The 18,420-nt window shown below is 42.8% G+C and overlaps 1 protein-coding gene across 1 annotated transcript in view; it reads right to left on the reverse strand.

The window, feature by feature from the left end:
- ITPK1 (inositol-tetrakisphosphate 1-kinase) overlaps window positions 1-18,420 on the reverse strand; it is a 192,402-nt gene that overhangs the window by 53,289 nt on the left and 120,693 nt on the right. The window contains exon 4 of the mRNA XM_009280953.1: window positions 14,273-14,390. Coding sequence (XP_009279228.1) covers window positions 14,273-14,390 — 118 coding nt within the window. The remainder of the gene's footprint in view (window positions 1-14,272; window positions 14,391-18,420) is intronic.

An 18,420-nucleotide genomic window follows, 5' to 3' on the forward strand; every position in this document is an offset into this window, starting at 1 on the left:
GTTCTGGGGGAAGGAGGCAGCCTCACAGGCACATATGTACCACTTGTTGAAGCGGTTTCAGCTACTCCCTATCTTTTCCCTCAGCAATAGCTTAGGTGACTACTACTGCTGCATCTGGTGCATGAAGCCAATCCCAGGCAGACAAACTTTCACAAACCAACCACATAAGGTCCTCCACCCATACCTGCCTCCAGAGAGCAACGTATGCCTGTGTTTGGCACAGGTACCACTATTGTTTCAGCTACTCGGTTACATAAACAATTTTAAAAGCTTCTCTAACCACTTAAATGATGGCACTGGCTACACATCTTCAGTCTGTTTCACAAAGGATTTGTCCTAATTCACAAGAGTGTCTTTGAAAATAATCAATCTAAGGAGTAAGGCAAGAGGGAAGAGGCAAAGCGTTGCATGATCTTGGCTCAGGGCAGGCATGCACTTGCAAAGAGCTGCATCCACAGAGCAGTTACTGCCAGAGGTGCAATTACCATCTGGAATGGTAACCCTGCCCCAACACCTGCACGGATGTAGTTATACAGACTATAAAGGTGCTTTCTTCGGGTACAGTTCATCCCTCCTCCCATGCAGGAAGCTGTGTAAGAGCATCCACATTAGAGTTGTCATTCACTGGAAGGAATGAAAAGCAACAGACCTAATGCAGACAAGCTCTCAGACCCTCCTAGATGGGACTCTCCTGTAACTCCAGCCTCCCATGAGTGTGTTTTACTTTTGCATAGTTTACAGCTGTAGTAAGTCCTTAATGTTAAGTTGAAATCAAATGGACAAGCCAAACTGCCTACAACAGGGCTTGCGTTTTCATCACAGGTGTGAAGCAAGATGCTTTTCAGTGAAGCATAAAGCAAAGCTCCTTTACTCTCACCTCATATAGATGTCCAAAAGAACAAGTCACCTTTCTCCCAGGGACTCTTGGGCCAGCAAGCTATAGAGTAAGAGTGGAAAAGGAAGGGGAGGAAAAGAGGAGGTATTTTCCTCTCTTTTCTTCTTCTCCAAATTCTGAAATCTCAAAAATGCTGACCCTCTCTCTCCACCACCCCTTTTAGGTTCATTATAAATGATCATTTCTTCAGTGAAAATAAAATGGAAATTTTCTGATCTCTTCTAACATTATTTTCTTTCAAAATACTGAAAAACAAAAGCAATTACAATCAGCTGTAGTGTCTAGGACATTTACTTTCCCACAGCACAGGACCTTGAGGGGAAGCATCATGCTTACAGAATTGCCTTTATTTCATAAACAGCTCATAAAATGGGAAGGCATACAAACATTGTGGGGCGGTGTTGGAAGACAAAACACTCAGAATGACTACAAAACCTAGCAAATGTAGAACTCTGCACTCCCCTAAGCACTTCTGCTATCTAGGTAAATACATTTCAAGATTTAGCAGTTTAACTAACTGGCAGCCTAACAACTGATTAGAAAACTCAGTGTCAAAATTCATGATAACTGCAATAAAGCGTCAGCACAGATTTTACCTCCAAAACTCGTACCAGATTTGGGGTTGCAAAGGCAGCAAAAATCAACCAAACAAAAACCCATCTGCAGTCTGGCGTACCTGCACAACCACCTAGAACAGATCTATGGAATGCCAAAGAATTTCTGGTAGAATTCATTTCCCTGCAGCAAAATACACAGAAAGTGCATTTGAACAGGCTAGCTGTCTTGCTGGAAGCACCCCTCCTGAACTACATCTGCCTTCCTGCCAAAACTAGCGGGTTTTTTAAAATATTTTCTTAAATAGGAACTAAAAAACTGTCCCCAAGAGCAACAATAGCATCAGCAAATTACACAGTACAAGAAATCAGTTGGTGTGATACACTTCTCTCCTTCTAGAAAACCAACACTAATTGCCCAATATTGAAGTAACTGCACTTTATCTCCTAGCAAATACTTGTGAGGATTCCCAAATCAGCAATTAGCATCTGTCCCATTGTGCTTCTCTGCCTAATAACTTATGCAAATTATACAATTTATAGCTTTAGATTTAATGTGCGGTTGCCTAACGCCACAAGGCAAGAGGAGCCTGCTGATTCAGGAATGCATCGCTCAACTGCCTCACCCTTGTGAAGCAAGTGACAAACTCATTCCACAGATTTCTCCACCAGGGAAGACATACTTGCTCCTGCTGCACCACGTCCACGTGAACAGGTGCAGCCAGCCCACAGCTCCTCTCTTGGCATCCCAGAAAAGCAGAATGAAGCCAGCTTTGGCCCCAAAGTCGTATAGCCAAAGTAATGTGACTGTGTCCAGCTAAAACATACTGCTTTTTGTAAGGGAGCATATGTGAATAAAACATAGTCAGGTCTGGCTGCACTGACCTGTGGAGACTTTACCCCCGTGGGAGCCCAAGACTACTCAGACTGCTTAGCTCTTATGCCAGCACAGGTAAGCATATATGCTACGGGTCTCCCTCTGTGGTGGCCCTGCACAGGACAGGTATCTATTAACATTTCAGCATGACTTCGTTAAACTCCCTGGCTCAAGCTGTCAGAAGCTGATGGTTTTTATTCTGAAGGACAATCAACATCAGAAAATACTGGTCTGGAAAGGTTACCAGGTTACCTACCCCAGTCCCGTTGCATTCCAGCAAAATGAAATGCTCCTAACACCAACACTGGCAGATGTTTGTCTGTCTAACCTGTTCCTAAAACCTCCAGTACAGGAGGTTCATAACTACTCCATTAGTTTGTCCCAGCACTACAGTAGCCTTACGACCAAAAATTTTATCATACATAGCCCCTCCTCCTGGTGTTCAAACAGCACACTCACAGGCTTCCCAAGTGCTGATAACCCTCAAAATGTTCCCCTGGTGAAGCAGGGAAGTTTGGCTGGCATGTTAGAGATCAAGAGAGTAAGCAGGGCTGTCGTCAAGGCCCTGAATCTCAACAACAGAGATCAAAAATGCCTGGTTCCTGGCCCTGAGGCTCTATGCACTGCATTTCTTCGGAAACATCAGGTAATGCAAGTCAAAACTGGACTATTAGAAAAATATAAGTAATCCCGGCAAATTTGGCTGAAATGAAACTGCAGTAGCATTACAGATCCTAAAATCTCAGAGCCATATTAACCTATGCCTTGCCCACAATACTGCATGTAGATTAATTGTATTACATATGAACCAGGACATAGCACAGGATGGGGCTCATATTCAGTGTCTGTACTACTTACCTGGATGGGTGTCTTGTCAACGCACCAGCAACTAAGCTGGTGTGATAGTATAAGCTCTCAGTTTTAAGTGAAGAAACTGCTTCAGTGAAGCTGAACTTTCCCACACGACCAAGATCTTAGTGGACCTTCAAACATTAATAAAATACAAATCAGAAAGGACAAAGCTCTTCCTGAACATTAACATCCTCCGTTGCCTTCATAGTATGTTTAGCGTCCCTTGGTCAAAAGAAGCACCTCATCCAGAATATTCATATACCCTTTGGCAGTAAAGACATGTGGTGGGTAGATGTCTGGAAGACTGACACTTTGCGTCTCTGCGGGTTAAATTTCACTGCTGGCTGCTCACTAGCACTCAGTCGGAGACAGAGCAAACACCCCCATGGCGTCCTCAAGCTGATTAAGAAGGACCTGGAATATGAACACTCCTCTCATGTAGGAATCCCGATGCCGCATCTAAAGTTAACGCGCTCAGTAACAGCTGAGTGCTCACTTCCCTCCTTGCCCTGGCAGACACTAAAGAAGCTCGCAGCTGAGCTGCAGCAAGGGGGAAAAGCCGCAGCTATTCTGATCATGGAGCAGGCTTGTTAGGGCGGGCAGGAGGGTGAGACCTGTGAAACACTATCTGTTCAATCATTTTCATATTTACATGGGAGATAAATTTTGCAACCAGTCAGTCCTCCTCATGATTTTCTCAGGCAGCAAGGGAGGAAATGAAACAAATTTTAAAAGTTGAAAAGCCCCAGTTTGCTAAGTAATGGCCTGTCCCAGACAATGCACCAGCGTGATCTGGAGGATGACCTCCCTGATCCTCTAGTAGAACAAGAGCTAACAAACTTCTTCAAGGGTGTTCAGTACCGCTAAGCCCCTGCCATGTATTATTACGAGTGCCTGCCCCACGGTGCCACGGTTCTGTCTCCTCATGCACACCCCCTTGCCTCGCTCTACAGGATCTTGTGTGGGCTTTAATATAGTGGAAGAGAAAGCTATTTAAGAAAAAACAGTCATAATCACATCATCCAGCCATATTTCTGGAAGAATAACAGCTTTAACACGTCAGGCTGTATTTGAAGTTCCCGTTTAACATGTGGAGTGCTCATAGTGATTAATATAAAATCCTGTGCTGGTTTTGGCTGGAATAGAGTTAATTTTCTTCATAGTGGCTAGTATGGGGCTATGTTTTGGATTTGTGCTGGAGACAGTGTAATAATACAGGGATGTTTTCGTTATTGCTGAGCAGTGCTGACACAGAGTCAAGGCCTTCTCTGCTTCTCACACCACCCCACCAGCAAGCAGGCTGGGGGTGCACAAGAACTTGGGACGGGACACAGCTGGGACAGCTGATCCCAAATGACCAAAGGGATATTCCATACCATATGATGTCATGCTCAGCATATGAAGCTGGGGGAAGAAGGAGGAAGGGGGGTGACGTTCAGAGTGATGGTGTTTGTCTTCCCAAGTAACCGTTACGCGTGATGGAGCCCTGCTTTCCTGGAGATGGCTGAACACCTGCCTGCCGATGGGAAGTAGTGAATGAATTCCTTGTTTTGCTTTGCTTGTGTGCGTGGCTTTTTCTTTATTATATTAAACTGTCTTTATCTCAACCCACGAGTCTTCTCACTTTTACCCTTCCAATTCTCTCCCCCATCCCACCGGGGGGGAGTAAGCAAGTGGGTGTGGTGCTTAGTTGCCAGCTGGGGTTAAACCACAACAAATCCCAAGACTTTATTCACAAGATGATAGAAGTGCCAAAACGTTACTACTCATACCAGGTTTAAAAGTTACGTAGAACTAGAAAATGCTTTAAATCATCACTGCAGTTTCAGGCCTTCCTGCTTCACGGGAGATGAGAAACAAACACAGGATTTATCAAACCAAATGAGACCACAGTTCAGTTGATACTGTGTCATCTCCATTTCTGCTACTTGGCAGTGGATTTCAAATCAGAGGAAAGGGAATATACATTGTCCCCCAAAATATCCCAAGTTATGGAGTTCAGAGTTCATAAACGGAGTTTCTTTCTACCACCCACCAGTGAGTACCATACATCCCCAACCACGATGGTTTGTAGACCTATTAAACCTAGCTGCGAATGTTTTCTACCTTTTTCAGTCCAGCTATGATCTTAGTTGATATTTTATGGCAACTGCACAGATATTCAGTGGAACTCTACTCTGACAGGGTAGGAAAGAGAAGAAGGGGAACGTTTCTCCATTTAGTCATATTTCATTTTTGCTCAGGTTTTGTTCCACCTCTGCTAGCCCCAGGTTGATCTCACTCTCCCCTTGTGTGGCTGTCTCTTCGCACTGACCATGTCCCTTTTCTCCAGTATTCCTTTAATTTCTAATGTGTATTTTTAAATTCAGGGAAGCAGAACTGAAAACAGTCTTTGGGGGAAAGCAAGCGCTTTATTTCCATAACTGTATGCTCAGTATCTTCAGTGCTATTTTTGGCCACCATAATCTTTTTGTTTAGTTCTGTTGGCATGTTCTCTTTTGACTACTGAAGCAGAGGGGGCAGAAGTTTCCAGTGAGCTACCCACTGTGACACCGAGGTCTTTCCTGAGCAGTGAGTCAATGTAGAAGTTAACAATGCATGAGGTGTCCATATTATTTCTTTATGGGCCCAAGAGACTGCAAGAAACTGGATCCATCATCATGCTGACTCTTCACTGACCTGTCTGATATTGCTGTCTCCCATTGCCTGGAAAAAACTAAATAATCTGGACTTATCTGAAAATTTGCCATCCTGTGTTCATCTACCTTTTCCTGGAATGCCACTAGTATGGGATGCTTGACTTGCCACATGGAACGCAGTTTATTTCTCTCTCTGTCTTTGGTCTCTGTCTCGCACTTTCTGATGCTTCAGTTTACTTAACATCTGCCCTCTGAGGAATTTTTTTTTTTTTTTTTAAAGTTATTTCAATGTGCTGACTTGTGTCCAGCTATCCAATCTCTAGCTGACAGCTTTGAAGAACTCTAATAGGCCAGAAGGCCTGAAGGCAACCAGAGCAACATGGCCACGCAGTGCCGTTTGGGGGACACACAATTTCTACTATTCAGACTATTTTAACCCAATTTAACAAGCGGTGGTTCACCCTCAGTGTACAGAACTAAAGAAGTCGCATATTTCCCTACAAATGCCACGAGTTCTGAAACATGCTCCACGTACACCTTGCCCACCAAACAGGGCATGAAAGGATGCAACATATGCCTGTAACACTACCACTCTTTTTCTTCTCAGCATAGCATCTTTCCATTTTCATGGAACTAAGCTGTATCCTGCAGAATCAGTTTTGTTTCCGTTACACAAATGCAGTATAGTGACCTGAACTGCGGATTACTGACACTCCAGAAGAGCTGACTGTCTCCATACAGCCATACCAGCCTATGGACGCATTTGGATCTCCCTATTTCCACCCCATATGCAGCATTTACACATCAGAAAAACAAAAAATCACCACTTTCCAATCACTACTGTAAGAAGGGTACCCCAAACAGGAAGAAAAGCAAAGTGTTAGTGGTGTAGCATATCAAATGACGAGGACAAGTAAATGACCTTGTCTAGGAAGACTATCAAGCAACTGACCATATAGGTTTGGTTCCACTCAATCATAAACTATACAAGCAACTCAGATCATCTCAAGTCCCTCTCATCAACCTTTACACTTGCAGCCTCTTCCACTCTAACTTCAGAAAGCCACTTGGAAAGTTCGTGAGACAGAACCAACTACTGACATCAAGGAACATATAAAGCACTCAAGCTTTCATGATTTTCTTTGCTGATACACTCAGATGTCGAAACAGTTGCACAAAGCCAGCAGGTAAGCGAAACAGGAGCTGATAGTGCATTTAGACTGGATGTTAGTGGCCCTGGTAAAGGAAAGCATCCTTTTCATGGATCTCTCAGGTACTGTTATCATCAGCTGACCCCATGCTACCCTGATAAAGCCTTAAGGTTCTGCTGGACTCTTCATGAGGAGAGATTAGAATCTAACCAGGGGTCTCACATGTTGGCTAGATACTTGTCTGAGGAAATGTGAGGGATGCTATTGTTCTTGTCCACGCTAGACTGCTGTAACACATCTCAAAATAAACTGCTTCTTTGGCAGCAAAAGTGACATGAAGACATCACACCAGAACTGGAATAATGTTCTACCAGCTGAGTCCTGGTTTCCAATTCAGATGAAAGGTCCTATTTTTCAAGACTTATTTCTTGACCTCTGATCTTATGACAGTATGAGTAGAAACATCAGGGAAAAAGCCACTTGCTGCAAAAAGTATTCCCAGTTAAGTTTTACATTGATATTGTGAGCAATTTATTTTTCATTGCTCCTTCCTTACTTTTTCTAGCACCCAGATACTTGGGAAAAGCATCTTCTATTGTTGGATGCCAGCTAAGGAAATTTCTGCTCAAGAGGATCAGAATAACTTGAAACACAACTGTACTGGAATTTAAAACATCCAGTTTATTCAGTGTAGACTTCCTCATGGCAAGAAGAATCCCTGCTCCTTCTTTCCTAATTCCAGAGAGACAATAATCCTCAAGAATTAATCCATGTTCTATTCTTAAAACCCAAACTGGAGATGTCTTAGGAATGCCCCATGACAATGGAGTGCAGTCATGGCTTATATCTTTACCCCAAAAAGCAGATTCGGTCATTCTTCAGATCCACCCAAGCCCCAAACACAAAATTCATAGAAGCTCTTGCTTAAATTGCTATAAACTTTTCCATGTTTTCAGCTTCATCAAATACACAAATGCTTTGAAATGATGCATGTAGAGGTAAAATAAGAGTTTCCAACACTGGTATGCAATAAATGGATAAAAGGTCCAGCCTTGTTTCTTTTTAGATCTGGATAAGCAAAGGAGACTGAAAGTGGGATGCAGATTCTCCGTATCTCGCCACAAAAGCACACAAGATTTAAAGATTAAACCTAAGCGCACTCAAAAGTAACACCTGAACTTTACGGATAGGCTTATTTTGAAAGCTCAGTGACCATCAAGACTACTGGGATCAAAGATGAAGATTGTTTGTTGGTTCAAGGAGTTCTGGCTGGCACACTGTGAGGCAAAACAATAAAAATGTTTTCTGTATTATTCTCCAGGCTTTGTGTCTGTTGGACTGCAGAGTCAGCTTGAACAATACCAAGCTGACGTATCTTAGCAGGCCAGAAGCAGCAGGCCAGCAGACTGCCACTCCTGGTTGGGAGAACAGGGACTCTGCCCACCATTTCCACAGGGGCCCCCAGCTCTCTGGTCCCTCCTACCTACGCTGGGACAGAGCTGACAGCTCAAAATAATGAAAACCTGGGAAGGGGGAGGAGAGGCAGGAAGGGAAAGGAGAGTCTGTTCATATTTTCTGTTTATGAAATGGCTAACTTTCAGCATTCTTACCTTAGAAAATCCTTTTGTAAACTACCTTAACAAGAGCAAGCAATGGTACAAGAGAGGAGATTCCAGGTTCCCTTTGGGGCTTCCCGCTTTCTTTTCCTGCCACCTCTCTCAGGACAGGATTAGTCCTTTGGAAGCAGCTGTCTACTTTAAATTTCAAAGCCAGGGCTTGTTTATCGTAACATAGACGCATTCGTGTCCCTTTGTCAGCCCCCTCCTCGATCAATGAATGAGCTTTTATGAGAAAGATGTCAGGTGACACCTCCCTGGGTCAAAAGTCCCAGAGCCTTTCCAGTTTGACAGAGCAGGGCTGAGACCTATCAAGTGCTGACAGCTGGGGTACAGAGCACCGCCACGTGCAACACTGCTGTGTGCTGACGCACTTCGGATAAAGTCCATCCAGTCACAGAGAATACTATTTCCATTCCAATTACTTCCCTCCACGCATGTACACTAGTTTTCAGACAGAAATTAAAATGCAGTGAGTGAATGCGCACCACACTTGGAGTGAGGTAATGAGACATCTGTTTGCATGCGTTCTTGGTGGAAAGAGAGCATACAATCAACAAGGGAGACTTTTTGCATCCAAAAACTGGTGTGGTTATTTGCAGTAGCTAACATCAGCCCTCTAATTTAGATGCTTTACTGATATGTCCTACATAAACAAGTGAGCCTCAGGTGGGTGATTTAGAGCCTTTAAATTAAAAACAGATTTTTCCTTTCATTTTAATAGGACCTTCAAATACAGATAGAGGTACCTGAAAGTTGACTGACCTCTGTGACTATTCTTCTCCCTCTCCTCTGACCAAAACTGCAGTGAAAAGTAGGCCACAGAGACTAGAGGCCACAGTTTCAAAAGGTGAATGCCTAGAGCTATGTATATACAGCTATCTTCAGGCACTTTTAACTGGGTAGCCTGATTCTGAGAAGTTCTGAGTATGCACCACTCCAGCGATGTACATGCTCCATAACTTCCAAAAAATAAAACCTGACCACCTACTTTGGCGCTGAATTGCAAATACCCAGTTTTCTACTCAACAGATCTACAATTTCTGTTAAAACAGTACCTACACAGATTGCTTGCCATCAGAGACTCACTGTATCAGAGTACGTGTATGTATATCTGGAAAAGAGGTTCCTGCCCAGAAAAATGTGGCATCTCAAGGGAACAGACAGGCAGATGAGTGTCAATAGAAGAAAGAGATGCACAGGGGTGACATGCTGTGCCCAAAGTCACACAGCAAGTCAGAACCAGTGCCAAGCAGAAAACCCTGAGCCCGAAATCAAGTGCCTTACCCGTTACACATCATGCTGAGCCTCTCTCCTAGTCACAAAAGATACATGCAGCTGTTCAAGGAGTATTTCTAAGACAGGCAGAATCTGATAAAAAGAAATCCAGGGAAAAGAGAAGGATGCCATGATCTGTTCTATAATATCCCCAAAAATCAGAAAGGAGCACACACAGCAGCAACAGCATCTCATATAATAGTAAACAATCAAACATAAATGATTTCGATTACATGCTGGAATGAAAATATCACAGCTAAAGGGTTTTACACTGTTTACAGCGTCCTGAGGGAATAGTTCCCATACTTCAGAAAAGACTGTTAGGAGAGAGAGAAATTCAGGAGTCATAGCTTGGCTCATGTTCTCTCTTCTAGGGGAACCCTGCGAAGACTAGTTTCTGTAGAAATTTTAGATTTGGAGTTAAATTTAAGAATCTAAGAACAAGAAGATTTTAAAATCATGGAAAAAAGCCAGGTGGAAGTGGTTAAAGAAATGAACTCCAGGGTCTGCAATATCTGAAGTTCAAACATTATCAAAGAAACCTGTAAGTCACTTGAGACACCAAAGGAAGCTGAGCAGCAGATGGGAACACTAACTAGGTAGAGCACCAAGTGAGTAGCATGTTTACCTCAGTTTTGGTTTAAATTCCTTCAGTTTAGATAATTACTTCTAAGATATGCAGGGAATTTTAAAAGCTTTTAATCTTAAAACTAAAAATGTAATGTAAAAAGGTTAGTTAGTGCCTAGTCACAATGATTATCTATTACCATCTTAAGCATAATTTAAAAAGTCAGATCTTGAATTCCAAGGCTGTAGGATCACAGCTTTTCAACACGGCATCAGAGAATTTAGTTATTTTTCATGAGGTTAAAGCTTAAAAAAGGCTGACACAGCTCCAACCATACAATACCCTGCTAAAAATGAAATTCTGTTAAATAATGCTCCTAATCTTTCACCGAACATTACAGAACCTGGTCTACAGCACTTTTATATCAGAAGCAATTCTTCACAGATAAGTAAACAAAGCAATACAGCTGCTGAGAGAACTCAACTGCTATACCAAAAATTATATTCAGTGATTTATTTCAAGATAGATCTGCCAGCTATGTAGGACACAAGTTGGGAATGCAACCATTATTTTTTCAAATCTTTTAAAAAAGACTCAGAAGTGAAGGTTTCAGAATGACTAGCTCTTTTAAAGCTTGCACTCAAAATAACAAAGAACAGGAAAAAGAGGAAGTTACGGCCCTGGCCAGACTATTGCTTCCAAAAAAGAATCCATTAAAATCAATGCTAAAATATCTCTTAAAGCTTTTTTTTTCCAGAAGACAGTCCCACTTCCTTCCAAGGGAGATATCACTATCTATACTGAAGAAAATAACAGTACCTGCAAGTCACTTCAGCAACTGCTAGTTGTGTGTTGCTAGCACACCAGGTTCAAGGTGAATCCTGGAGCAGGTTGCCCAGAGAGGTCATGCAGTCTCCATCTGTGGAGATATACAAAACCCAACCGGACATGGACCTGAGGAATCTGCTCTAGAGGATCCTGCTTTGAGCAGGGAGTTGGACTATATGATCTCAAGAGGTCTCTTCCAACCTCAATGATTCTGCAAATCTGTGAACCTTGTATTTCCACAAGGACTGAGTGGTTACAGCGTCAGTCTAGGACATGGAAAGCCCAGGTTCAACCCCATGCTTTCCCTCAGACTACACGTACAACTCTTGCCTAGTTACTAGTTCCCTGTCACCTCAGTTCCTTTAGTGGTCACAGACTGTGGTAGCAGAAATAAGGAGTGTGCCACAAAGCATCTTTCCAACCCATTCTCAGGAGGCTGGATCAAAGTACTTATCACTCAGATACTTGACTCAATAAAGAGCAAGCCACAGGACTTTCAGAAAGCCTAATGCTGTCCAGATACACTTTTAGACACTTCAAATAGGGATTCCCTTTTTCAGGAAGCATGGAGAATTCACTGTCAAAAGGACAGGCAAGGCATTAACTTGGACATCTGAAAGACAATTACATTTAAAATCAAGCTGTTCCTAGAACATGGTGCTGCAGAACACAGTCACCTCAGCAACATCTGCCATTTTCAAAGGTCCAGACAACACAGAGGGAGAAGGATTCAGCACTGTACAAACAGGAGTCAGCAGAGCATGTGGTCATCCTCCCTTTAACCCAACTGGTGCAAATCTTTAGTTACATAGTTCCTGTAAGGTCTACAGGGTTGAAATGAAGTGTAAACTGAAGATCACAAATAAATACTATACTTCATTTATAGTTATTTCAAAACATAATTCAAATAGAGGTAATGATCACCTGAATCCAAAACTGGTCTGTAAACAGACACTGAATTTTATTTTGAAAGACTTTCAACAGCAGCAGATTTCTCCTTACAGACATAACACAACCCTCCAGAGTTTATGGCATTCCTTTGGAAGAGATAATCCCCTGCACTTAACCCATCACATCACTTTTGTATCCTGTGATAAACTGGGCTCTCAAGTTACAGCTAAAGACTAGGATATTATTTTCTTGGTAGTGACTTCCATTTTGAAATTCCAGAGCAAAAAAGATGTGGCTCCTAAGATCTCATGCTATTCACAGTTGTATTACTTCTTGTTTGAGTTTTCTAAGCGCTCATGGCCTTGGGATGAGACATGACAGCTGCAAAGCAGAAAACACAATTTAGCAGGTGAAAACAAGGAGGAGGGAAAATCCCACAACACTGTCTAGAGGAGTGCAACTTTCTTCTCGCTGCAGATCATTATGTGCGGGAATACAAAGGCTGATCTACTTAGGCCAGAACAAGAAGTTAGCCAATTACACAGGTCTCCTGAGATTTCCCCTGCTAAATAAAAAGTTGGTTCAAGGTCTCTGTCATGATATTTCTGATGATAAGACAAAAATAAGATGAGATGGGGGAGGTGGCATGGGGGGGGACTCAGGGACAGGGGAAATATGGTCACCTAACACTGCAGCGGCCAGTGAGAACAGGTGAAGCTTTTCCTTACCTCATTCCTCAACTCTATTAACAGCTTCTCTTTAAAGTGTCAGTTTTAACTGAACACAAACCTACTTTTTTCTTTTTCCTCCTTAAGCATTTATGCCTTTTTCTCATCAGTTTGACCAGAGGAGGCCGAAATACGCGCAAGACAAACTACTTGCAAAATCTGGATGCTCTCCTGAACATATTGTTCTCAGAGATAAAAATAACAATACTGATAGCAATTTAAGAAAAAAAAAACACCCACTGAATCTCTCCACTGCTAGAACAAAATCCCAACCACTTCCTCAGAGCACAGGTTTCCCTCAGCACCTCTCTCCCACTCACAAACAGCAATAACCACTCCAAAACAAAATCCTTTTAAACTAATTGAACGTTTTCTCCTAAAGAGATTCCAAAAGACAACAGAGAGTGCTGCGAATTATTAGTCTTATATTTACACAAAGACACTGCCGATGGGGCCAGGCAGGTCAGATGCAAACACTATGTCTATAAATCCATAATTATAAAGATACAAATTTATGAGCTTCTTACCTGCCCATCAAGATAGTGATAACACAATCACAATGGTAATGCCAGTAACGCCCCATTAGAACATAGTTCAGCAACACAATTTCCCCCAAGTATAGTCATCTAACTTATGAAACAGTTACTGAAAGAGCTACTCTAGATTTAAACTCAAAAGCCAATAAATGTTTGAAGAACATGACAGTAACAGAAGTAGAAAGGGAATGAAAGACTAATTTAACCCAACAGTTACAACGGTTAAAATGATAAGATACTAGAATTATTCAGATTGAAAAAGCATGACTTCTAAACGTGTGACTACAACTCAAATGATGCCAAATAAAGGCAACAGTCTATGTCAGGTAACTAGCCAACACCAGAAGTGCATTTATGTTCCTCCTAGCAATTAACTTGTGCAACAGGCTTCCAGTGCTTCTCAAAGATCTTAGCTCTATTTACAATTTCATTTCTTTCAGTCCTTTCCAAAACCAATTTTTCTTCTTCCATAAATCTCCCCCAAATTCAGGCCTCAGGATTCTTATGACAAGCTGCTAAGTTTGTACAATCATTTCAATTTACCAGCACGCACAAAAAGACAATGTTTTCCAGAAGATTTCTGGGAGTGCTCACTGTAGTAAATATGCTCCCCATTAAAACCACATCGTATGTTTAACCAGATGCAAACCTCTTTTGTGTACATAGAAAAAGAAGAGCACGGGATTCCAGAGGGCAATCCTGTGACACAGGAATGCTTCAGTGTTCATGCTCCCATGGAGAGACAGAACGCAAGGGGCCCAAAACCACTACTTCAAACCTCACATCCAGCCTCCAGAAGACAGCTGCTTCCTTCTCTAGTCACAATAAAAGCCCTCCGGGAGAGCAGGTATTGGCCTACCTTGCATGTATGCCTCTATTTGCCGAATTAGCTCATAAGACTTGGATCGGTCCAGAAGTGTACGAATAGCTGGAAGAGGGTCCAGGATAATGGTTTCTGGATGAGCATCAATATACTCCTGCAAAACAAATACACAGCATAAAAAAATAAAATGGCATTAGGTTGCCTGAAGAGTGTGGAAAAATAATGAGATGGGGAAGAGAACAGACAATGCTAAAAACCTCAATGTCCAGCTTCTCTTCAATGGGAGGCAAACGGATATTGGCAACGCAGAAAGTCACCAAACAGTCTAGACGCTGACATGTGAAGCAAACACAGACATGACAGTTAACTGTTTTAGGATGGCAAATTTCTCCTGTGGACTCACCATCAGCAGTGAAACCTGCACCGCAACCACATCAACTCAGAAGGGAGCCAGTGGCAAAGTGCCACAGTAACAGCTGTGAGCAGGACTGAGAAAAGCAATTAGGAGAAGAAAGATGACACACTGCTATCTTGGGGTCAGCCTTGCATTGAATTACTGCACGTGAACATCACAACTGTCTGAACTAAGCTCAGAACTACGTCTGGGTTCTTTAATGTTGTTATTATTGCTGTCCTCTAGCTGGGCTGAAGACAGTGTTAAGAGCTGGACGATAAGGGCTGGAATTTTTTTTGGCAGAGCTGAAGAGATTGCTGTTTCACTGTGTTTTCACCGAGTTTTGAAAGCATCTGATTCTCTAAGTTCATACTCTCCTCTCCTCCTGACTACAAGAACAAAGCAAAGTTAATGTTCTCATGGATCTTCATCTTGGGAACTCAATTCCCCATTCCCTGAGGTCATGACTGCACTACTGCATCTTGGCCATGAACACAGACACAGCTGCCAGATATTGCCCTTGCAAACCCAACAAAACTTCCTCCTGTTTCTCAGGAACAGAAGCCGAGTTCCTTCGTCATTGCCCCAACCTGGCCCCATAAAGTCAATGGGACCAACAAGCATCCATCTTACCCTATCCAAAATCAGACAAACATTTCCAAAGTTACCATCTGCCTTTGTTTTACCCAACTTCCCAAAGCCATCTTTACGTTTCCACTCATTTCTTTAAATCCATTCATGCAAACGCATGGTAAATGCTCCTGTAAGTAATGGACTTCCATTAAGCCCTACTTCCTTAAGTTGGTTACTTCAGAGAACAAAACATACTCCAAAAGGTACTTAGGAGTATGACGAGGTGGCATCAGGAGATGCACTTTGCTAGATACTGAGCTGGAGAGAAAAGAATGGCACCATCTGTTCCCAGCAAGTGATTTCACTCCAGACACTGACTGGGGAAGCAGACTTCCACCCCCCACTCCTCCTAGCACTGGCGAACTGTTGCTTTCTGCTGACTACATAGTCCGAACTGATGGCTTGCTAAAAGGGGTTTATTCTAAGAGGATCCAGCATTGGGGTTTAATGAACCCACTGCATCACCCACAGCACACAAGTAGCTTTCCTTCACAGGGCATGAGGCACCCTTCAGTGGCAATACGTGTGTCTGATGTATTTAATAATCCTTGCAGAACACAAAAAGTGAATTCCCCAAAGATATGCTCAACCTTGCTGCCACTTGGGAAAAGTAAGGGACGGAGCCTTTTGCACAGTAAGTCATCAAGACTGTCAGACCCAGCTGTTGTCTCACCCTTGCAGTGTAGCCTGAATAAAAAGCCTCTTCGGCTCACTGGAGCAGAAGCTGGGTTTGTTTCAAGTCATTAATACCCAGAACGTACAGAGAACAGTTTTCATGAGTCTCCTGCCCCCAGTACTTCCAGAGTCTCAAGCAGAGCAGTCAGCTTTCAAATACAGAAGTTTTCGGGGTTTTTTTTTAAGAGATAGAGTAACTTGTTACCTAATGCATCTTAAACACCTACATGTGTCTATGCATACATGCCCTTTTACGCAGCAGCTAGAAGACACCTTGTGGAGCTAGGATGACCCAGCGATTAGGGCATTAGCTTAAACTTGCTGATCGTGAAACTGTACTCGAGTATCTCAACATATCTAAAGCATAACAAGACAGTTCTTTTAGCCCCTCTATGCCTCAGCTTAAAAGATAGGGAGCTACCACAGTGTAAATCTTCACGAGCACACCACAGTGTGCATCTTCACAAGCACACCAAGAGGATGAGCACACTACAGACAGCCAATACCCTGGTGGGGCAGCAGGTAAGTACGCATGGTAACCAGACTGAACAAGCCACAGCTCCAAAACATGACCTCAGCAGAGATCTGACAGCAAACGTCCTGTGGCATTTCTGATGTGTGTACTAACTCTTCCTTTCACACTGTGGTGATCACCCCTCCACCTCAACCAGTCTCTGGTTCCACCTTGAATTCAAGCTCCCCATACTTCCACCCTGGCCCAGCCCCTGCTCTGTACATACTAATCCTTCCCCTCACACAAACATTCGTCCTGCCTGTGGCCTCCATCCCCTTCACTCCCCTCCAAGGAGGGAATGATTTTTCCCTCCCCCAGCTCCTTGTGCACCTTCCCAAATCTTCCTGATGCTCAACTCAGCATTGAGGACTATCCTCACTTCCCTGGATTAGGCGTGTTCCACGTTTTATTATTTTGGCTTACGTTACTCTAAGTATTTCCAGAGGGAGCCTTGCTTTTTTATGCTTTCTATAAGGAACTTCATAGTGCTTTATTTATAATGCTAATAGCTCTAAACCGTATTAAAAGATCATCCAAGCAGTAAGCCTGACACAGCATAACAAAGTTTAACAGGAATGAAGGCATGATCCCAAGGCCATTCTACACCAGGCAACGTGTCAACAGAAGTGAGCGTCTTAGCTGACTTTCCAGTGACTGATTTCTCATCCTGTTGCGTTAAGGAGCCTCCAAAAAGCTCTGTAAGGCAAACATGAAATAACTGATGAAGATGAAGGAGGTGGGGGCTGTCTTCCAGAAGCCATTTAGAGTCTGAAGGACTTTAATTACTCTAACGTCAAGAACTGCACTGAATGTAAGGCGACAGCCCCTTCACACACACAGGAGCCTGAACATGAGCTTGCTTTATAAAACAAGGAAATTTCTCAGCATCAAACATATTTCAGGTACTATTCTCCACCTCTTCTCCATTTACAGGCTTAGGTACTCAGACAGCCAGAGGGCATGGGAATGGCAAAACTCAGAGACTGTCAGCAGGGCAGTGAAGATCTGCATCATCTGAGTAAAGGAAAGGACTGGGACCTGAAGTGTCTCCTAGAGCTAATCTGGGGAGGGGCTACAGATCTCTCATTTTAACTGAATCGAGAAACGGCCTCCCCTTTCAAGCAAAGGAGTCTGTCAATGCAGAACAAGGTCAATGTATTTGTATAGGGCATATCTATTTGAACACAGCTAGTGGTTAACTGCTGAAGCCGTTTAGGGGACAGGAGCATCAAAATGCACTCAAGTCCTTATAACTCTGCATCTCTTCTCGAAGTATTGTGTGTTGCTTGGATTTCCATCACAAAGCATTAACTCTGCATTCAAAAACAGAACCATCAAGTTCCACCAGAATCCCCAAAGCAAATCACCCAGCCTCACCCTGGGCATGTACACTGCCAACACTTTCCCAGTCTCCCACACCTCACACCAGTACATCACCAACACATGCAAAAGAAAGAGTTCCAGTATCTATGCATAGAAAACGACTTAAAATAAATAAATAATTTTAAAATCCAAACCTTAACACCAATTCCCCACAACAGGAAATTACAATAAGAAAAATCTATTTTGTTAGCTTCACAGGAACAATTATGGTAGCCAATGGGAGACCTTTCATAAACTTTGATTCTTTACTGCTGCACACTCAGGCATCATGTTTTACTGACTATTTAATTGTGAAGATCACTTAACAGATTGGAAAACTCTTGATGTAGCCTAAGTAGCAGCACTCTCCCCATGGTACGGAATGGCTCTACTACTATACAGATCTAGATGAACATGAAGGTTTTGTGTCTAAGAATTTTGATAGAATCATAGTATCATTAAGGTTGGAAAAGAACTCTAAGATCATCGAGTCCAACCGTCAACCCCACACCACCATGCCCACTAAACCATGTCCCTAAGCACCTCATCTACATGTCTTTTAAATACTTCCAGGGATGGGGACTCAACCACTTCCCTGGGCAGCCT

The sequence above is a fragment of the Aptenodytes forsteri genome, unplaced genomic scaffold (genome assembly GCF_000699145.1).
Source record: "Aptenodytes forsteri isolate BGI_AS27 unplaced genomic scaffold, ASM69914v1 Scaffold193, whole genome shotgun sequence".
NCBI lineage: Eukaryota > Metazoa > Chordata > Aves > Sphenisciformes > Spheniscidae > Aptenodytes > Aptenodytes forsteri.